The sequence below is a fragment of the Bos indicus x Bos taurus genome, chromosome 3 (assembly GCF_003369695.1).
Source record: "Bos indicus x Bos taurus breed Angus x Brahman F1 hybrid chromosome 3, Bos_hybrid_MaternalHap_v2.0, whole genome shotgun sequence".
Taxonomy (NCBI): Eukaryota; Metazoa; Chordata; class Mammalia; order Artiodactyla; family Bovidae; genus Bos; species Bos indicus x Bos taurus.
The window spans coordinates 101,298,583-101,320,239 of record NC_040078.1 but is presented as its reverse complement, the minus strand read 5'-3'; the positions used below and the strand labels follow the sequence as shown (position 1 = coordinate 101,320,239).

The following is a 21,657-nucleotide window of genomic DNA, read 5'->3' as shown; positions in this document are numbered from 1 at the left end:
ATGCAGACCAAGCAGAGCATGATTCCTTTTGCTGAAAGAAAAGATAATATTGGGAGAAAAAGTTTTCCTTGCTCTTAGCTTGGTAACATTTGAGGAGGTAAAATGTGTTTGCACGAAGCACACATATGAATATGAATATGGAGTCGGTGGGATCTGCTAATGGCTGTGAATCTGGAGTACACCGAGTATGAGATGATAATCACTTAAAAGTCACTTCCCTGGTGGTTCGGATGGTAAAGGGGCCACCTGCAATGCAGGGGACCTGGATTCAATCTCTGGTTGGGAAGGATCCCCCTGGGAAAAAAAAGGCAACCCACTCCAATATTCTTGCCTGGAGAATTCCATGGACAGAGGAGCCTGGAGGGCTACAGTCCACGGGGTCACAAAAAGTTGGACACGACTGAGCAACTTTCACTAAAATCCACAGGCCTAGGTGATTTCCCCTAAAGAGGATGTAGCTCTAGGGACAAGACACATTTGGTAGCTAGCCTTGTTCTCTCATAATGCTGTTTCTGTAGGGCACTTATCAGAGATTATGTATTATCTCCTTTTTTTCTTCTTAAGTTCTTGCTTCCACCAAAAAATTAAACTCCTTAACGGAAAGGTTTAGAATGGAAAAGTGGCATTGAGTGAGTGTTGAACAGACACAGTCTGAATAAGTCATAACCAGAGTGCCTCAGCTAATTTTTTCCTCAGATAACCTCTGGGAAAGTAACCAGGTAATCTGACGGGACTTCCCTGGTGGTTCAGACCGTAAAGAATGCGCCTGCAATATGGACGGCCTGGGTTCAATCCTGAGTGGGGAAAATCCCCTAGGAGTGGGCTGGTGAGAGAGAATTACTACGTTTACCCTCTTCCTATAGGCTCGCGTGTTTTAGTCGCTCCAGCCGTGTCCGACACTATGGATTGCTATCTGCCAGGCTCCTCCGTCTTAAGGATTCTACACACATAAATATCGAAATTAGCTGTCATTCCCTTCTCCAATGGATCTTCCGGATCCAGGGATTGAACCTACGTCTTCTATGTCTAGCTGTGTCTCTACCTTAAACGCCATCTGCGAAATCTTTGGCGCTTTATCAAATGAAAAACAACCAATAACTTTTCTATTTCATCTGCAAGCTTCTAAACGACTTAGTGCAGAATTATATAAGTAAAACACGCAAAAAAAAAAACACAAAACGCCGTACTTCGAACACAGATTGAAAGAACCAAAATTTTCCTTCATAAATTGTGACAGCTGATGAATTCTAATTTTTAACCTTAGAAAACGTAGCCTCGTTAAAAACGAGGCCTCAAAAAATTGGGTAAAGACTCAGAATTGTTCCTCTCCACGGAAATCTTTAGTAAAAGGCGAAAGATTTATACGATCTGAAGAGAAACCAGAGTATGCTTTCGCAGTTTCGCTTGGAACCTCCCAGAGCAATGTAACACTCTGTACAATTATGGTTGCTCCGCTCCCGCGCGGTTTGGGCACCTTGAGCGGAATTTGCACAGACCGTAGGTTTCTAACAGGTACTGTCCCCTCCAACAGTGGACAAACCCCCGTGGGGCTGGAATTCAAGCGCGTGAAATCGTCTTTTCGTGGTGCACTATGGGTATGCAAATCACAGGCGGCTCCGCCGCTGGGTGACGCCACTCACCGGCCGGGCTGGGCGGCGCTGTGGGCACCTCAGGGCTGCAGCTCTCTCTTTGCGGGTCCCCCAGGAAACCGACGCTTCCTCACCGAGGGTGAGGTTAAAGCCCTGTCATTTCATACCCGCAGACCCCTGCCGTCACCACTCCTTTGGGAGGAAACGGCATCCAACTTATCTGGAAGGATAGTTCCAGTGAATGGGAGGTGGAAACGAGTTCTCGAATAGCCTTTGTGAAGTCGTGGGAGGTGAACATCGAAAGTAATTCAGCCTGTCTGGAGTAGGGTGTGGTGTGTCTGAATGAGGGTGTGCATCTGGCCATTAGCTGTCTTGAGAGAGCTGGGAAGATGGCAGAGGCTAGATCCAGTTAGGCCTGGAAAGGACTTGGCTTTGATCTTATTATTATCAGCAATGGGGAGCCATGAAATGGTGTTGAAGTTAGAGGGCTGAGTAATGTACAGTGCCACACAGGGTGGTTTGCCCTGCAAACACTGGGACTTGTCCCCAAGACTGGCTGTGGTCAGTGCCCTGGAACTGACTATTCCTGGGGCGGTCCAGCTCCAGTTGGCTGGAATCCTTCAGCTAGTGCCGTATCACGACACCGTTCAGTGTTTTAGGTTTATTCACTAAGCATTTGATCCGAGCACAGACTTTCAACATAGCTAAAAATATCACAAACTACAACAAGAGAGAGCACCTATGAGAAGCCAGGCCATTTCTTACATGAATATTTCATTTACAATCCTAAAAGGAAAAACCAGCAGCCTACAAAATGGACTGTAATCTTCCATTTCACAGATGAAGATGCTGAGGCTCAGAGAGGATGTCTGATTTTTCCAGCTCACTCAGCTGGTAAGTGGAACTGGGGGTGGGGGGTGACGACATCTTTTGCACCGTTACAGCCTGGTGAGCTCTCCTGCTCTACCTCAAAGCTGCTCCATAGTGACCCAAACACCACTGGACCCAAATCCAGGGTCTATCTCTTGGGCATACCGGATGCACCCCCTACCCTTGGTTCCAAGCCAACCACCTTCTCTTTTTTGATTCAGTGTTGATTCAGCTGCAGTAGGTGTCTCCCCTCTCCACTCCTAACGTTAGGTCAGAACATGATTTTCCGGCCTTTGGCTTGGTGGGGTGGGGTGGGGTGTGAGAAGGCAGTGCTCTGGGGGTGGGATTGTTCCTGGTGAGTGTGTGCCTGGAACCCAGAGTGTGTATGTGTGTCAGCTGAGACTGAGCCCTGGGATAATTGGAGAAAGGCACTGAAAGACCTCTCCCTCCCATCCATCAGATGAGACTACACCCGGGGGTGTGGCCAGAATCATCCAGACCTCTGTACAATGGGATTGTTCAACCTTTACAAGCAAACAGCTTAAAGATAGCACCTCACTGGTTGCTTGTCAAACTATGGTTTTTCCAGTAGTCATGTACAGATGTGAGAGCTGGACCATAAAGAAGGCTGAGTGCCAAAGAACTGATGCTTTTGTCCGTGGTGTTGGTGAAGACTCTCAAGAGTCCCTTGGTCTGCAAGGACCAGTCAATCCTAAATGAAATCAATCCTGAATATTCATTGGAAGGACTGATGTTGAAGCTAAAGTTCCAATACTTTAGCCATCTGATGTGAAGAGCGGACTCCTTGGAAAAGATACTGATGCGGGGAAAGATTGAGGGCAGAAGTGGGTGACCCAGAATGAGATGGTTGGATGTATCACCAACTCAATGGACAAGAGTTTGAGCAGACTCAGGGAGATAGTGGACAGAGAAGTCTGACATGCTGCAGTCCATGGGGTCGCAGAGTCAGACATGACTGAGCAACTAAACAACAGCAACACAGGCTGCTAGTGCCTCAGTTTCTACAGTGGCCCTGCGGATCCTCTGCTGTCTGGACAAAGATGCCTCTGGGGCGCCATGCTGACTACTTACTTGCACAGGCCTCTGCCTTGGAGATTGGTCTGGGCACAAAACTCCTAAAACACACCCCCATCTCTGTTTCAGTTGGCCACTTTTTTTTTTTTTGGTCACGTCAAGAGGCTTGTGGGATCTTAATTCCCCAACCAGGGATCAAACCCAGGCCCCTGGCAATGAGAGCACTGGGTCTTCACCACAGGACCACCAGAGAATTCCCTTGGCCACTTCATTCATCTGCTCCCACTTCACCTCTCACCTGTTGCCTGACTGTGTCCCTCTGTCCATCCCCCCAGGCTGCTGAAACAGGAGCTGGCCGATGAATCTGGAGAGGAACGCCAGGCTGGATTATGATGGCTCTGAAAGCTGCACAGTAGGGTTTTGACACCAAAAACATTTGGAGCATTTTGTGTACTGAGCACTTCAGCCAGACCATGTTACCAAGTATGTGACCAATGCATTTGCCGCACATCATCTTCACTTGTCAGGCGAATAAACACACGGAGGACTAGAGGGCTAGGACCTCAGGCCCTGACACTTGTGTGTGCAAACTCACAGCTATACAAACACAAAGCACCAACCTCAATTGAGATGAGTTCACATAGAATATATTTCACTCTTTTAAAAATAAAACTTTCAGCATAGCTAACATCCAAACTACAAAAATAAACATCTCCATATAAATAATTTATGTGGTGAGAGATTGGCGGGGATACAGAGCGCCTCCTCAGGGGTCACCAAGCAGCGGGGACCAGGCCCAGCAAAGGGTGCTAACGATCCCTGAGGCTTGGTCTGCTGGGGGCAGCAGTGTCGGGGGGAAGGGGGGTCTGGGCTGCACTGCAGCCTTAAGTGCTGGCTTTTACCCCACCCAGACACAGGCCCAGGCCCATGCCCAGAGCCGGGCATGCAAGGCTGCTCACGGCCTAGACAGTGGCGGCTTTGTGTGGATTTCGGGGAGGTCTCCGATGGCCCCATCAGGGGAGGGAATGAGGTGGCAGCAGCAGCAGGGCTCCCCAGGAGTCCGCCCTGTCTTCAGCAATGCCCCACTGCTTCCCAATGACTTCATGTGGCCTGAATGGGGTCTCCATGCTTTGGCTGCTCTTTCACCCCGTGGCTGGACACAGTCCCCTAGGCCCGAGGTTGCTGGGGCCATTGGCAGCTGGTGTGGCAGCAGGCGACCAAGTAGGCTCCTCAGAGGCTGGGTGGATGTAGGCACCAGGCAGTGGGGGTGGGTGGAGGGCCACAGTCATGGAGGTAGTCACTCTGGCAAAGCTCTGGGGCAGGGTGGAGGGTACCCCCCACCTGAGCCCTCCTCCCTGCGGAGCTGGGGGGCTCAGGACCTCTGCGCTCTCCTTGTACATCTGTACCACCTGGGGGGAAACAGCAGCCCCAGTGAGCCTGGGGGCTACTGGGGACTCAGCCCCCTTCTGCAACTTCCTGGTTGGGAAGCTGGGGTCTTTGGTGGCTTCAGCAGGAGACAAGAGCTAACAAGGGACAGGATGTTGAGACCAGGGGCCAATCCTGCACCTAAAGGCTAAGGTGGGTCTCAAGAAGAAGTTAGGAGGGCTGGAGGGCAGGGACATGATGTCTGGGCAAAAGGGGAGGCTGCTAACTTCAGCTGGTGGTACTTCATGGGGAAGGGGTCCTGTGAGTTGAGCCCTGTCTGTTGGCCACTGAGGGTGTTTTGTTTTGGTTCTATCCCACCCCGCCCCGTGGGCTGGGAGCAGGATGGTGTGGTCACCTCTGGTGGGGGGCCCAGGATGGACAGCAGTACCGGCAGCAGCACGAGCCCATGGAGGAGGCCCAGGAGTGTAAGTATTGTCAGCACCACAAAGAAGTACCTGGGGGTGTTAAAGAGGGGTCAGCCGGGTCAGGTCCTGTATCCAGTGCAGGCCAGCCCTGCCTCCTTGCCCTGAGCCCTCCCCTACCTTACGATGAAGTCAAAGTTGGAGCCAGCAAGCATGAGCAGACCTAGCAACGTGGAGATGGCCCCATCGGTCACTGGAGCAAATGTGCGCTCCAGGGCCCGGGCAGCCCGCAGGTTCCGGCTACCCTGAGCGGTCAGGAAGCCCTGGGGGAACAAAGTGGTCCTGGAGCTGCTCCTTGACCAACCACAGCCAGCTCATCTGTGTCCCCAGGGCTCACCCATGCCTGGCCCACAGGCGGCCAGGTGAACTGAGTTCCTGGGAACTGCGCAAGACCCAAGCACAAGTCCATGTAGGTAACCCTGTATAGATGAGTGAGATGGGCTGTGTGCTTAGCCGCTCAGTTGTGTCTGACTCTTTGGGACTCCATGGACTGTAGTCCACCAGGCTCCTCTGTACATGGGGATTCTCCAGGTAAGAATATTGGAGTGGGTTGCCATGCCTTCCTTCAGGGGATCTTCCCAACCCAGAGATATAACCCAGGTCTCCCACATTGCAGGGAGATTCTTTACCAGCTGAGCCACAAGGGAAACCCAACCTGTTCTAGACATCTCTGTCTCATTCATCTAGCTCAGCTGGTGAATCCTCCTGCAATGCAGGAGACCCAGTTCGATTCCTGGGTTGGGAAGTTTCCCTGGAGAACTGAAGCCACTCCAGTATTCTGGCCTGGAGAATTCTATGGATTGTATAGTCCATGGGGTGGCAAAGAGTTGGACATGACTGAGCGACATTCACTTTCACTTTCTTTCAGACTAGGTTGGCCATCTATACCCTGTCCCATGTTTTGGTAAATAAAGTTTTGTTGAAACCCGGCCACACCCATTCAGCACCTATCATCTATGGCTGCTCTTGTGCTACACTGGTAGAAAGACCATATGGCCTGACAAGCCTAAAATATTACTGATTCTTTTCAGAAAAAGTTTGCTGATGCCTGGTCTAGAAGGATGGATACTTCTCAGGGTGGCATTTCAGAGGCTTTCTGATTCTTTCTGGGTATTTTTCTGCATGCTGACTTGTCCCCCAAGGAGTATGTTGTTCTTATAATCAGAAAAATAAGGATTTTATGGGGGAAGAATGAAGGAAGCTGTTTGTGGGGTCTGGCCAGGTTTGTGTTAGAGCCCCCAACGGTCCACTGCCCCCACCCCACTGCCACCCCTCTTCTGCCGGAGAACACGAAGCTGTGGGAGAGGCCAGCCCACCTGTGATCTGCACCTCTGTGCTGGAAGATCTCGCCTTATGCTTACTGTCACCTAGCTACCACCCCATCTCCCTGATTCACAGTAAATCCATCCAAAATAACTGTTAGTTCTCATTTTCTCACCTGCCATTCTGTCCTCATCCCATTCTGGTCAGGCCTTTGTCTCTCCTCTCTGCTGAAATGGCTATTTATTTATTTACTTGTTTATTATCTCTACACTCTTGAAGGTAAAGTGAGTGAGTGAAGTCGCTCAGTCATGTCCGATTCTTAGCGACCCCATGGACGTCCGTGGGATTTTCCAGGCAAAAGTACTGGAGTGGGGTGCCATTGCCTTCTTGAAGGTAAAGTGTGTATGTATTGCTCTCATCTCCCCAGTACTGAGCACACACTGTTTGTTGAAAATGGAATCAGCTGGCCCGCCCCCTCCTAGTGCCTGTGCTCACCAGAGCCACGTGGACGGTGAACTCGACACCGATGCCTATGGAGGCCACAAGAATCACCACCGGGATGGCACTCAGCTTGATGCCCAGGAAACCCATGATGCCAAAGAGCTCCACAGTCATCATCGCCAGGACCAGTACCTGGGGAGGGCAGGGCTCACCCAGGGCTCCTGGGCGGGGCAGGTGGGGGAGCTATGGGTCCCTCTAGCCCCACTCCTGCAAGACTCACTATGAGCGCAGCCGTCCAGGGGTTGAGCAGCAGCAGGGCACAGACGAGGAAAGTACACAGCAGCAGGATGCAGACTGCCAGCAGGAAGCAGCGGCGCAGGCCCAGGTACTGCTCCCAGAAGAGGAAGGGGGAGCCGCTGGGGTAGGCATGCACCCCGGCCTGGCTGGCCTCAGCACACGCTGCCCGGGCCCCCTCAATGGCCTCCACGAAGTCTGCAGTCTTCTGGAGGCCGCGCAGGAGGAAGGGGAACTGGGCAAACTCCAAGGGCTGGGCCGCCGGGACTGTGGAGGGAGGGGTCGGAGGGGTGGCCGGTGAGCTCGGGCAGCAGTGGGCAGGGCTTCAGGGGAGGGCCTGTGTGGGCCTGGGCCCAGGCAGTTCGGGCTCCCCCGGGACTCACTGCGAAGATTCTCCCCCGTGGTGTCATACTTGTCATGCAGCCACTCAGGAGGTGGGGGATAGAAGTTGGCCTGTGAGGCTGCCAGACCCAGGGGGTCACTGCTCACCCACACGGTCAGCCCCATGTAGAAGAGCTCGGGTGGGATCAGCCCTTCCTTGTCCACCAGCTTCTTGGTGGTCAGCTGCAGAGGCAGAGGGGGTTAAGGCTGGGCCCACGGGGCCTGGAGCCCCTCTGTGCTCCCCTGCCCTCCAGTCCTCTTCCAACCTGGCTGAAATCTAGAGGCTCCTGGGCATCCCCGGTCTGGACGAGCAGCTTGTATGCCAGGGCCCCATCCTCAGAGCCATTGCGGTATGAGTGGCGGGTGATGCGCCCAGAAGCCCAGTCCTGGTCAAATGCAGCCTGGATTCCTGGCAGAGGACGGGGAAGGGGTCAAGTTGCCCTGTGGGCTCTGGGGGATCCTGCCGGCCGCACCCTCCCTGCCCGCCTCCTCGCCTCTCACCCTGTAGCCAGCTGCGGTAGTAGTGCAGCCAGGTGCGGGGTGCCTGGGTGGCCGGTGGGGGCAGCACGGCCTTGAGGGAACTGAAGCGCTGGTGCAGATCAAAGAGGGCGCGTTGGGAGTGGGCGTAGTCAAAGCCACCCTGTGTCACCAGAGCCACCTCATACAGAGAGAAGTACCTGAGCTGGGCGCTCAGGAAGGCATGCTCCTTGGTGCCGCGCGGCACCACATCAGTCAGGGCCAGACCGTCCTGCACCAAGGTCGCTCCATAGAGGCTCAGGCCCAGGAGAGCCCCAAAAAGTACCAGTACTACAGCCTGTGGGGAAAGGCGACTAAGCTGGAGGCCCAGAGACATCTAAGAAGTCTGTGCCGCGTCCCGCCTCAAGCTGCCCGGGCCTGGAGGCTTACCTTGGTGTGGGACTGGAGCAACAAGGGTGCAAACTGAGAGCGGGCGAAATGGGCAAGATTCCAGCGGGCACAGGGCAGGGACTTGCAGGCTGCCTTCTGCCCTGTCCCCTCCTCCTGCCCTAGAAGGTCCCGTGTGGACCCTCCTGGGCTGAAGAGCTCAGAGCCCAAAGGGTCAGAAGGTGGCGGCACCAGCTGGGCTTGGGGTGGCAAGATGGTGACCACATGTTGGCTGCTGGCTTCACAGTGGGCAAAGGCTTGAACCGTGGCAGTCAGGTGGGCAACACCCACTGGTACCGTCCCATTCCCCAGCTCCTGGGGCAGAATCTGAATCACCCGAGCAGAGCAGGGGCTGGAAGAGGCAGAGAGGGGGCGGGGGTCTGGAAATGGTGCCAAGGGGACAGGACGGGATGGGGCTCAGGAGGGACGGCCCGGTGGGACACGGGTACCTAGAGAAGCAGCAGAGCACATCCAGGCGCCGGCAGTGGCGCCGCCGCAGGTCCAGGCTGAGGACCGCTGGGAAGACAAGCATCACGGCTGCAAAGTTGCAGCCCACCACTATGGCTGCCTGCGGGGTGGACAGGAGGGGCACAAAACCTGGATGAAGCCCACTAGGCTCCATGCCCACCCGAGCCTGGGCCCCGAGCCATGGGTGAGGCCTCACCTGCAAGGAGAAGGCCCGCAGTGCAGGGATGGGAACTAGGGCGGCCATGAAGAAGGCAACCATATTGTTGATGGATGTGAGTGTGACACTGGTGCCTGTGCGTCGCAGACACTCCCCCGTGCGCTCCTGCCAGGACAAGGCCGAGTGAAGGATGGCAGGGGAGGGGCAGGAACCACACAGCAGCTGACGTTTATTGCCCTGTTCTAAGCACTCAAATTACCGATCCTCACCACAACCCTTACCATGCTAACTGTGATCACCCCTGTTTACAGGTGAGGAAGAGAGGCGCAGAGAGGCTTATTACCAGCCCAAGTCGCTTAAACCAAGAGGCTCTGAGGCCCTCAGCAGCACGGCCTGGGATGAACCCAGGCAGGAGGACGAGGCCTCACCTGGAGAGGGCTGCCAGGTGGAGCCTCTGTGAAGGCGTGTGCCAGCAGGAATATGTCGTCCACGCCGATGCCCAGTGCCAAGAAAGGCAGCACCTGGAGGGGCATGGGGGCAGGCAGTTGGAGGATCTGAGCAGCCCGGGCTGTGGGCCCCAAGTCTGCCCGCAGACCTGACCTACCTGGGTAGTGGCAGCGTTGAAGGCGATGCCCAACAGGGCACAGAGCCCCAGGCCCGAGGCCACTGCCAGGGCCACCAGCAGCACACCAGCGAGGCCCACTGCACCCTGGGACTGGGCACAGTCCCACCGTAGCATCGTCACACAGGCATAGGCTAGCTGTAGGGAGAGAGGGCAGTCTGGGATGGGGGCTCCCAGGTGGGGCTGGTGGTAGGGGGCAAGGCGCCAAGAGGACCCACCATGAGCAGGTAGCCCCCCACCACACGGGCAGCGCTGACTTCAGAGAAGGCGTGCAGGATGTCGTCCAGGGTGGTAGAGGAGAAGGCGTGGATCTGCTGGGATGCGTTCTCGGGCAGGGCCTCCTGGGCCAGCTGGAGAGACAGGGTGGTGTGAGGCGCAGGAGGAAGCAGCGGCCTCGGGTGCTGCACTCGTTGGCTCCACGCTGACCTGCACAAAGCGTCGCTGCCAGGCCTGAAGGACCGTGCCGGCCTGCTCCTCGCTCCAGCCGATGTCATGCGTCTGGTAGTCACCTCGGAAGTGCTCGTAGAGCTGGCGGGGGCTCATTAGCAGGAAGGTGCTCTGCAGGGCCTCTGCCCTGGCGGTGGTGTAGGAGAAGCAGGAGTCAGGGCTGGTCTCAACGACCAGGAGGGCATGTGCAAGGGGCATTTGCCAGAGCTGCCTGGCATCAGGGTGTGGCTCCCCATGCCTGGGGCATCCCCTTGGCAACTCCCGAGGGGGCGGTCCTACCTCAGCAGCTGTCCTTGGGGGTCTCTGGCCATGCCTCCCAGCAGCAGCTCCTCCTGCCAGTGCATAAACTTGTGGGAGAAGCCATGGCAGCCCCCACTCAACTCCTGAGCCACGTTGGGAGCCTGGAGCGGGTGGAGAGAAGCTCATTACTCCAGGCCCTACTTGTGGGTAACCAGGTGTCTCTGGGTGGGCACCTCCAGGAACCGTGCTTGCCACAGAGCTCTGTGGGCCTGGGGTGTATATACTGTTGTGCTGAGCCTCTTGCCCGCCCTGTAAGCGAACAGCTAGAGCCTGGCAGGGAGGAGGCCACAAGAGGGAGCAGAGGCCTAGAAACAGGCTGCAGGGAGGAGCTGGCTGAACTTTGGTGGTTTTGGGAAAAGGTCCACATTCACAGGGCCGCAAAGACACTCAGGAAACCAGGTATGACACCCATGCTTATCTAATTTGTCTTGTCTCTCTGTACACATGTGTTTTGATGAAGTCCAGCCTTTCTGGGCTTAGAAAAAGCCAAAGGGATTCATATGCTACTTGGGTCCTTAGGAGAGCTGAATGGGAATGGAAAACTCTAGGTGTTGAGTGCAGTGTGGAGAGGGTAACAGTGTCCAGGAAATATGGGGCAGAGCATAGAGCAGTCTGCTGTCTCCAGGAATAGGGGAACACGAGGGGAAAGGGAAGGAAATAACCTTTCCCCAGCAGACCTGGCTGGAACCCACCTGCCTGCTGTGATGGTTAGGGGCACTGGGTGGGCAGTGGAGGTCGTCAGGGTGCAGACAGGGCCGCCCCACGTAGGCCTGGCCCACCTGTGCCTTGTCTAGCAGCTCCCGGAAGCCCTCAAGGGAGGCAAAGGGGCCCAGCTCCGCCAGCAGCTGCTCTGGGTCCAGGTTGGTCCACTGGATGTCTGGGCGGCCCCTGCAGGGAGAGCTTGTGGTTGGTGAGGATCAGGGATCAGTGCCCATCCTCCAGACTGCTGCCAGGGGACCCATGGGGTAGCCCACCCCACTTCTAGCTGCTCACTGTCCCTCTCTGTGGAGGCTCAGTCCAGCAGGTTGCTGCAGTGAACTCTGAATGGATGCAGGAGCTGAGACAGAACTCAAGACAGATGGTACTTAACAGAAGGAGAAGACCCACAAAAGCCCCATTTCATTCCCTCTCAAACCGTCTATCCTTGGTTCTCATATATAACCATATAGGTGCCTGCCTGTAACAGGTTTTCTTTCTGGCCTGGGCAGCAGCTGAGTTGACACCTAGCTAACTCTCCCTGGCAAAGTCTCTTTCTGGGGATCTTTTCTTAAAAAAAAAAAAAAAAAAAAAAACCAACAACAAACTTTTGATTTTATATTGGAATACAGCCAATAACAATGTGATAGTTTCAGGTGGACAAGGGATTCAGCCATACACATACATGTATCCATTCTCCTGGGGATCTTTTTTCTCCTTTGTTCAGATCTTACAGATCTGCGTGTTTTATCTAAATAAGACAGGCCTGCCTTTCCTTCGGAGGTGAAGAGAAGGGGGATGAGGAGAGAGCCCTGAGGCTGCCTGTGCTCTGACCCTGGCCTGGGTGGTAATCAGGCTCTGGTGAGCTTTTGCTCACCATCCCTCCTTTCTGTTGGGGAAGTCCTGGCAGGGGATGAAGCAGGGCCCGGGAGCAGCAGCAGCGGCACTCACGGCAAGTAGGCAGAGCCCCCTTGGAGTTTGGCTCCCTCCCAGAAGCAGTCGAGGGGGGTGAGGATCACGCAGGGAAACAGCTTCTCAATCATCTGCCAGGGACATTCCAGGCCAAACATCAGTCCTGCCCCCGCAGTGCCCCCTACTCCACCCCCACCACCTCCCCTACTGCAGAGAAGGCTCCACCTCTACCCTGTTTCAGAGAACAGTGCAGGAGACTCACCCGCTCAATCATTCCATTTTCAATTAGGGGAACTCCTGACTTGTAGCAGATTTTGTTCAGATCCCAGGACCTGCAATAGCCAGGGGCATGGGACGTCAGTAGAAGAGGGCGACTGCGGCTCCAGCCCTGCTGTGGCACCTCTCGCTCCCAGCTGCTCGGGGGCTCAGCCAGACTCACTTTCCATAGAGGGATACTTGCACTTTACTGGCGGTGAGGGCTGCCTGGAGGTGGAGGTCAAGTGCCTCGGGCGTGAGGACGTTCTCCCCCTCCTGGCGCGGGGTCTGTATCAACATCTGGGAGGTATACGCAGCCTCCTCCCCCAGCTTCTCCTTGGTGTATTCCAGTTCCTGGCTCACCCGGCTGCCCACTGCCAGAGCAGAGAGAGAAAGCTGGGGGGCAAGAGCCTCGGTGGATCCAAGCTCCAGGGAGTGTGGGATCCCAACTCCAGAGACCTCCCAAGACAAGTGGGAAGAACTTCTCCTTGATGGCCACGCTGAGGCCCCAGGCTCCTGGCCCTCGTTTCAGAATCTGGAGTGGAGAGGCCCAGCTGTGTGGCTCTTTGGGACTCTTGTGAGACCTAAGGTTTCAGCATGAACCCAGCTGGCTGTGTTTGGAGCAAATAACTTAAACGTGAGAGATCCACAGGAGCGGGGCCAGGGTGGGGCTTTGGTGTTCCAGTAAGGGGGCCCCCACTCAGTCTGTCTCTGTTCTGGCGGGGAGGACAACGAGGGAGGCTGCTGTTGGAGGGTCTCCTGACCGAACAGGTCTAGTGCTGGGGCTGGTTCCTATTTCAGGTTGTCCCGGACAGTGGTTTATATCCATACACCTTTCTGCAAACTGCTCTGTAAAGAGGGTGGGTGGCTGGGTGAATGTGTGCCAATAATGGCTCTGTAGTGGCACAGGTGAGGGGGAGGGTCACATGGCCTTTCAGTGTGACGCTGCCAGCATACTGCTTCCTCTCAGGAAATAGCTCCAGGACCCTGGCAGAGGTGGCATCAAAGTGGGCTGGGGGAAGATCCCTTCACCAGTTTCTCAGTCCAGACACAGAGGAGTCCCAGGACCAGGTCTGCCTTCATCTTCTTTATCGAGTCCTGCATTACCCTGGCTGCGGAGGCCAGCTCTGTACCAGAGGCCTGGGGAGGCGGGAGGTTTGCGGGATGCTGTGACCTGACTGTGGTTTGGAGGAGGCAAGGGCTAAGGCCAAACCACCCCGGGGACTTTGTGGACTTGGCCTGGTCTTAGGCCCAGTTCTGCTTTCCCCCATCTGGGGCCTCTTCCTGTAGGTCTCTGCCACCCCTGGGCCCACTGGACTGCTTCTCCAAGACTCCAGTCCCACTTGGGATGATCATACCCTCCCCCCCATCTCTTTCAAACCCACATAATCCCCTCACTCATGAAAGCCCCAAACCCTTGGTTGTGTTAATCACAGATGCACTCCTTTGCTCATCCCTGCTCCCAGTCACATTCCTGACCCTCCTCACTCGTGAACAGTCTCACATAGCCATCCTGCCTTCTCTGCTGTCAATTCCACATACTTCTTTTCTTCCTTTCCTGACTCCCCACTTCTGCAGACCTGTACTGCAGTGTTTATTTCACCGGGCTTAGGCCAGAGCTGCCACAAGGAGGGACAGGAGCGGAGGGCAGAGATAAGCTCCCCACAGTAAGGGAGTTTGCTGGGGGGGCTGAGGTTTGGGAGAAAGAAGCAACCAGACAGAGCTAATGAGAAAGCAAGAGAAAGGGACAGGCATAATTCAAAACAGTATCAAAGGACTTCCCTAGTGGTCCAGTGGTTAAGAATCTGCCTTCCAGTACAAGGGACATGGGTTCAGTCCCTGATCCGGGAATTAATAAAACCCCACATGCCTTGAGGCAACTAAGCAAGCACACTTGCCTCAATGGAAGATCCTACATACTGCAATGAAGATTCCGAGTCCTGCAACTAAGAACCGACACAGCCAAATAAATAAATGTTAGAAATAATAAAATACAGCATCAAAGAGAATAAGGAGTCCTCAGAGAAAATGAGGAAGAGAAAGCTACGTTTTGGCTGACAATGATGGTGACGGTTACGAGGACAGATGAATGGGGTGTACTGGGCAGGCCAGAAGAGACAGCAGGTGTCGGGGAGCACAAAGGCTTCCGAACAGACCTGGCTTTGGGTCTTGGCCCTGATGCTTGGGGTACTTAGTCTCTCTGATCTGCAATTTCCTCATCTGAGAAATGGGACAATGCCCACCTTGGTGGATTGAGAATCAATGTGATGGGATTTCCCCGGTGGTCCAGTGGTTAAGAATCTGCCTGTCCATGCAGGGCACATTGGTTTGATCCCTGGTCAAGGAAAATTCCACATGCCTCGGAACGACTAAGCCCATGTGTCACAACTACTGAGCCCACACCCTAGAGCCCACGCTCTGCACACGAGAAGTCGCTGGAATGAGAAGCCTGCGCACCAAAACTAGAGAGCAGCCCTTGCTCCCTGCAATTACAGAAAGCCTGTGTGCAGCAACAAAGACAGAGCGCAGCCAAAAATAAATAAAGACACAGAACCAATATGAGCAAAGTACTTAGGAAGTTGTCCAGTACCCAAGAGGTACAGATGTGGAATTATTATTCAATAGTTGCTGGGAGAGAAATGATGTGACAGAAACATGAGAAAGAACCGAAGGAAAGAGACTGTAAGTAAGTGGGGAGAAAGGCAGAACAGGGGAAGGAGACTCAGAATCATCACATCTGTTAAAAACTTTACAAAAGGGATAATATAACTGGTTAGAGCTGGATAGAGTCCATTTTATAGGTAATCCAATAAATGCAACTTACCATCTTTCAACCATATTCAGATAGCATCACTGACTCAGTAGACATGAGATTGAGCAAACTTCAGGAGATAGTGAAGAAACTTCAGGAGATGCTGCAGTCCATGGGGGTCACAAAGAGTCGGATATGACTGAGCACGTACGATATTGCAATATGTTTTAGGACCCACAGAAATGTTCACAATCTTTGGTCTAGAAATTTCACACGTAAGGACCTATAAGCTTTTGTAGAGACTCAGGCTGTCTCTGTATGAAATGGGAGCCATGGGAGGTTTTAAGCAGATAAGTTGAGATGACCTGGCTTTTTCATCACCTAATATATTCCAGAGCTGAGCTGTGAATGATGAACAGGAGTTGGCCAGGGTAAGAAGCCAGGGAAAGGGGTTCTGGACCAAGTGTGTGCAGGTAACTGTCAGTCAGGGGCTCAGCACTGCTGGGCTCCTAAGAGTGAGGGAGAGACAAAGCTGGGTAAGCAACCTAGAGTGTGCTGCTGCTGCTGCTAAGTTGCTTCAGTCATGTCTGACTCTGTGCAACCCCATAGACGGCAGCCCGCCAGGCTCCCCCGTCCCTGGGATTCTCCAGGCAAGAACACTGGAGAGGGTTGCCATTTCCTTCTCCAGTGCATGAAAGGAAAAGTGAAAGTGAAGTCGCTCAGTCATGTCTGACTCTTAGCGACCCCATGGACTGCAGCCTTCCAGGCTCCTCCGTCCATGGGATTTTCCAGGCGAGAATACTGGAGTGGGTTGCCATTGCCTTCTGCTAGGGGGCTTGAACTTGATTCTAGACTCCCTGGAAGCCAGTAGAGAGTGGTGGAAGGACTCTGTGGGCATGTGTGTGCTAAGCCACTTCAGTTGTGTCTGACTCTTTGTGACCCCATGGACTGTAGCCCACCAGGCTACTTTGTTCATGGGATTCTCCAGGCAAGATACTGGAGTGGGTTGCCATTCTCTCTCGAGGGGATCTTTCCGACCCAGGGATTGAATCCGGGTTTCCGGTATTGGGGTCACCGTAGCACTAAGCACTACGTACTAAGGGAAGCACTAAGAGGAGACTGACTGACTTGGTCAGATTTAGACGCACCACAGGAGGGCGGTGTGGAGGCAGATTTAAAGGTGAGGGGAAAGGGCAGTCCCTTAACAGACCTAGATTTCCTGGGCCATCCCCAGAAAGGCACAGTGATTCAGGGCAGTTGGGCCCCTCCCAGCCTTAGAAGCTGAAATTTGATGAGTCTAAGAAGTCAATCACTTATAATTCCACTGTCTTTGCCAAGTGAAGGATTTAGACGTAGGATGCTATATAGTTCTTGCCAAAATAACCAAATGGGAAGTCCGTGGGGGTGAGCGGTGGGAAGGGGTGGGTAGTAAAATTTTCCTCACTTTCAAAAAAGGTGTGCAAGACAGGCATGACTTCCCTTTTCTACCATGGCAGCAGCCACCTTGGGAGAAAGTGTGATAAACCTGAGGGCAAAAGCCCAACATACAGAAGAAGGCAGAGGAGAAGGACAGAAAGAACCTTTTGCTGATGTCCTTAGGTTGCTGAATTGTCCCTGGTGGAACTTCTCTACTCTCTACTGCTAGACTTCAAGGAGGAAAATAAAAAATCAATTCTCTTCCTTTCTCCCTCTTTCCCTTTCTCTCTCCTTAATGTGGCTAAACACATTCTAAATGATACATTAAGGAGTGTTCTGCCAGGCCTTAGCTAGAGCGACTGCTACAAGGGTGGAAAGAAGGGATCCCTTATGAGAGAGGCTGAGAAGGAAGAATTTTAATTGTTTAGTAACCAATTAACTGAGTAAGAAGAACTGAGACTGACTCTCAAGGTTTCAGCCTTGGGAATCTGAGTGAATTGTGGTTCCACCAACTGATACATGGTTGTCACCTGCCTTCTAGACAGAAGGGCTGTATGTTCCTTATCTTCAGGGACAGCTCCAATTTCAAACCATTTCTATCACTGTTCCTGAAAGTACTCGTTGGACTCTACGTTGTGATTTTTCTTTGCTTTCTTGTTATTTTTTTGGCTAGACCACCTGGTTTGCAAGATCTTAGTTCCCTGACCAAGGACTGAACAGGGCCCTCGGCAGTGAAAGCACAGAATCCTAACCACTGGACCACCAGGGAATTTCCTGGGATTTTTATTTTAGAGAATTTATCTCTGAGTCCTTCACCTTTAACACTGACCAGGAACGAGAAGTCACATTCCAATCTCACCATGGCAAAGCTGGAGAGTCCAGAAATCTCAGAGCTAATGCCATGCTTCTCTCTTTGCTTTCTGTATTAGCCAAACAGGAAAGGAATGGAGAATACCCTTCAGTCCTCATTGCCGAGGGTATTGCTGGAAGAAGCCTCAGAGAAAAGTCCAGGTCAGGATCACTGCTTTCAACTCACCTCCAGCCCCAATAGAGAGCAGAGTGATATTCTAAAACAAAGGAAAAAGACCTAGGAATTGATTCCTGCCCTCTTATATGACCCTCCCACAAAGATCACCAAAAACCCAGTGAGATCAAGCCTGGCCTGTGCTGGAATGCAGGAGAGGATGAGGAAACATGGAGGTTCAAGCAGTGTTTAGACTGGGAAGATCTGGGGAATGGAGAAGCAAGAAGGGGTGGGAGACAGCCTCTATTGTGGCAAGAAATCCAAGAGTCATTTGGGACCACCCAGGCAGCAGTGGTGTGGGTGGGGGTAAGTGTCTGTTCGTGTATGCACATGTTTGTCCTGGGGCTGGGGGCAGGCAGGCAGGCACAGAGAAACATCTGCTCTGGACCCCAGGGCTGGCCTGGAGTGTGTATAGATGTGAGAGTCTGCAGAGGGTGGGGGGTAGGGTAGGATGAGGTGTGGGATCCTAACAGGCAGACAGGCTCCGAGAAACATCTGCTCTGGATCCTCAGAAGTGCCAGCATTTAAAATAACTTAGGGGTGTGAGAGTCTAACCTGGCTCTGCCTTTGGGTGTGGGCCAGGGCTGGGGGAGGTTCGGGGGAGCCCACAAATGCAAATTTCCCAGGAAAGAACAGAGAGGAGTTTGACTCTGTTAAAGGGTTATCGTACCAGGCCCCAGGAAAGGAGAGTTATGTCGAAACTATTAATAAGAAATCATTTAAATCTAATGCTTCCCTTAGGAAGTGAAGATCTGGTTCCATTTGACTCCGCTGTTGCCTCAAAGAGCAGATTCTGTGACACTTTTCCACTAAACGCTTGCAGGGGGCCTCTGTGTATGGGACCTCTCCCTAGAGGCCTGCCAGATGATTTATCAGTTCCCCCAGCCTTCTAGTTCTAACACTTCTACTTCTCCTAGTCAGATGTGATCTCTCTCTGTCTTCTCTTATATGACACAACTGTTTTCTGCTTTGTATTATATTGTATATTACATCACAGCATATATTTTACTTTCCTTGCTACTGAAAGATGGGTCTTGTTTTAGTTGCCTTGCAAACACTGCAGCGCAGTCAATACATATAAAAGATTGCCAATAAATGCTAAATAAACACACATACACTCACAGGCTCCATATGTCTGTTCACCGGGCTCCACCATCTGCAGATGTCCGTTTATGGGTGTGAGAGGAGCAGTGCTCCCAGATGCCCAGGCTCTGGCAGGCAGGTGCCCCCTCCACCCAGAGCAAAGCCCACTAGAACTCAATAGCCAGCTTCTCACCCTATTCCTGTCTTGGGCTTACCACATCCAACCAACTACAGCCAGTGCCCACAACTCACCTTCCACCCAGAGCTGTTCTAGGTCTGTCTCAATGATGGCCACGCGGAGACCCAGTGCTAGGGCCCCAAAGGCCAACAGTCCCAGGAAGAGCACTTTGCCACAGTGTCTCTGGATCCCGCAGCCCAAAGAGAAGAGCAGGCCCTGGAAGTAAGCACGGAGCCAGAGCGGAGCCTTCAGGCTCCCAGCTAGGATCTGGGATAGAAAGAGAAGGGTCAGCCAGGCATTACTGCAACCACCCATGAAACCTTTCCCTTTTCTCTTTATTCCATCCTCTGCCAAGCTCTGGCTTCTTGGTTTCTGGATGCAAAACAGGGAGGACGTACACAGACACAGGCCCAAACTTGGAAAAAATTTAACTCCATTCCCTGCCTCCCACCCAATACACACTTGAAGAAGGCATAGATTCGTTTTCTGAGATAGGATACGCACACACACGGGTTCTCAGACAGACAGAGGTCGACATAGACACCCTCTCTCTCACTGGCCAGATGCTGAGGATACACACACACACACACACACACACACACACACACACACAGAGTTTTTCCCAAGATTTAGAGACGTTACACATTGCAGACCCGGTTCCTTCTTCCGCCTTCCCCTCCACTCACCTGGGGTGTTGCAGGTCGAGCTGGGGGTGTGTAGCCCGGGGGCAGCTCCCCGAGAGGTGGCGGCCGAGCCATGCTGGCGGGTATGGGGGGGCATGGGAGCCCCCAACCTGCGTTATCTGGGAGCCCCCATAGACTGGCCTGGTCCGGTGTACCGCTGAGCTACGCGTCGGAATTCAGCGGGGCCGCTAAGACGCGGGTACGGGTGTGCAGTGGTGTCCGCGAGCGTGAGGAGTGCGGCAGTGCGGCTCGGGGCGCAGAGCCGGAGCCGAAGTTGGTCCCGCGTGCAGGAACTAGCCGGGAACGGGAACCGCAGTGCCGAGGAAGCGTCTGCAGTCCCAGAAAAAGGGAGCGGGCTTGGGCTACGCCCTCCCATTGGCTGAGTCTCCCGCAAATTACCCGGAGCCTAGCGGCCGGATCTGCTGCTAGGCAACGGCGCCGCGGGGGGCGGGGCAGGAGACCACCCAGGCAGGGCCACCCTTTGCCTTGCTTCCCCGCCCGCGCGTCCGCCGGGCCCTCGGGGAGGAGGAGGGAGGGAGATCCTGGAGAGGCGAGGCGTTGGCCAAATGTAAGTCAGGAGAGATCAGTGCTAAGAGGTGTCGACCCAGCCAAGACCCAGGCTTATTTCTACAGTTCTCTGCGTGCATTCTCTCCCCATTCAGTTCCTTCTCTCCATTGAGGCCATAGTCATCTCTCTAAAATGCAAATCTGATTACAGCTCCAAAACACGAAGCCCACGTGGAGTATAGGGCCCTGCAGGATCTAAAATCTTCTCTCTCATAGTTCCTTCACACCCACCCCGTGTTCCTTCCAGCCCTGCAGAGTTACACGGAATTTCCTAAACTCACCATGTTATGCCATGTATTTCTGCCTTTGTACATGTTGGGGCCCTTTTGCTTTGGCAGACCGTCTTCGAAACTGAACTTGAGGGAACTCTCTGGCAGTCCAGTGATTAGACCTTTGCGCTTTCACTGCCAAAGTAACGGGGTTCAGTCCCTAGTGGGGGAACAGAATCGAGTGGTGTGGCCAACCTCCAAAACCAAAAACCAAAACAAAAAAACCGTGAAACTGAGATGTTAACCATGTCCCTTTGAAGCCTTTCTTGATTCACACCACCCTCCTAACAGATAGTTGCGTCTTTCTTTGTGCTCCTTATAACACTTAATTTATATATTATTGCATTTGATACAATTTATGTACTTGAAAGTCTGCCTGCCTCACTAGAAATAAGTGGGTGTTCAATAATTGTTGAATGAGTCATTTGAGAGTTGCAGAAACTAGTCTTGGAAATGACTTGGAAACAGAAAATAGTCCCTTTATTAAACTTTCATCAACTATCTGGCCTCTGAGCATGCTGTTTCTGTAGGTTCCTGACTGACTAACCCTGAATGGCAGAGGAGGGTAAAATCAATATACCAACATGTAAAGTTTGAGAAAGATAAAAAGAATCTCCAATAAATGCATTACTGTAACACAACTATTAGTATCTCTGGCCAATATCTTGGTCAATTCTTCCAATATGTTTATGATTACATCATAAACATTTCATATTACTGCATAATCTCTGTATCAATCATTTGGAGAATGTCCTTAGGACAGATTCCCAGAAGTGTGTTGGGTCAAAAAGTATGAACATTTTTATGGCTCTTGCTACATATTGCCAAACTGCTTCTTGAAAACTTGTGTCAACTAACACAATCTCCCGGGAGATCTCTCCTCAGTTCTGGGGAAAGGGGAATTTTAGGCCGAGGGGGTGAACACCTAGTGGGTGCTCATCCAGCAAAATGCCCTGGAGGAACTAATACATGTGTGATGCTGTTGGCCAGGTAGTGACTGCATGGTAAAAACAGCGTATGTGCATAGCACTTTGTTCCTCCCTGTCATAGAGAAGAGGGTCCTGTTATAGATAAACAAAGTGTACCCTAGGGAACTTCCCTGGTGGTCCAGTGGCTCAGTGCTCCCAATGCAGGGGTCCAGGTTCCATCCCTGGTCAGGGAACTAGATTCCACATACTGCAACTAAGAGTTCACATGCTGCGGCT

At 53.0% G+C, this 21,657-nt stretch overlaps 1 protein-coding gene, 1 long non-coding RNA gene and 1 other non-coding gene across 11 annotated transcripts; 1 reads left to right on the top strand and 2 right to left on the bottom strand.

Moving 5' to 3' along the window:
* Window positions 1-1,271: 1,271 nt before the first annotated feature.
* Window positions 1,272-1,388, bottom strand: LOC113890657. Its single transcript, XR_003510604.1, has one exon. It is a non-coding gene; the product is annotated as a U5 spliceosomal RNA (small nuclear RNA).
* Window positions 1,389-1,622: 234 nt separating this feature from the next.
* LOC113889979 lies at window positions 1,623-4,220 on the top strand. Its single transcript, XR_003510383.1, has 3 exons — window positions 1,623-1,728; window positions 2,383-2,483; window positions 3,830-4,220. It is a non-coding gene; the product is annotated as an uncharacterized LOC113889979 (long non-coding RNA).
* Window positions 4,120-20,026, bottom strand: PTCH2 (patched 2). 9 transcript variants are annotated; one of them, XM_027537446.1, is made up of 22 exons: window positions 19,620-20,017; window positions 19,008-19,200; window positions 12,665-12,854; window positions 12,488-12,557; window positions 12,265-12,356; window positions 11,310-11,505; window positions 10,597-10,718; window positions 10,297-10,444; window positions 10,089-10,220; window positions 9,853-10,008; window positions 9,677-9,769; window positions 9,288-9,413; window positions 9,073-9,191; window positions 8,627-8,975; window positions 8,222-8,555; window positions 7,987-8,129; window positions 7,723-7,903; window positions 7,326-7,606; window positions 7,100-7,237; window positions 5,462-5,604; window positions 5,275-5,374; window positions 4,120-4,903 (listed from the first exon to the last, which is right to left on the bottom strand). In XM_027537446.1, exons 1-22 carry the CDS (start codon window positions 19,689-19,691, stop codon window positions 4,637-4,639), a joined length of 3,645 nt encoding a protein of 1,214 aa, XP_027393247.1. In that variant the 5' UTR covers window positions 19,692-20,017; the 3' UTR covers window positions 4,120-4,636. The 9 variants fall into 9 exon arrangements, with proteins under 9 accessions (XP_027393247.1, XP_027393254.1, XP_027393248.1 ...); XM_027537453.1 differs by having other exon boundaries at window positions 8,222-8,309; window positions 19,620-20,015; XM_027537447.1 differs by having other exon boundaries at window positions 8,222-8,534; window positions 19,620-20,014.
* Between the last annotated feature and the right edge of the window lie 1,631 nt (window positions 20,027-21,657).

Bases quoted from the DNA above. Each gene is read 5' to 3' on its own strand.
- PTCH2 (XM_027537446.1), bottom strand. From the start codon at position 19,691: ATGGCTCGGCCGCCACCTCTCGGGGAGCTGCCCCCGGGCTACACACCC. The intron at 10,719-11,309 runs GTGGGTTCCAGC...CACCCGCTCCAG, and splicing joins CTAACCATCACAGCAGGCAG to GCTCCCAACGTGGCTCAGGA. The intron at 8,976-9,072 runs GTACCCGTGTCC...TGCCTCTTCCAG, and splicing joins GTGCTCTGCTGCTTCTCTAG to CCCCTGCTCTGCTCGGGTGA.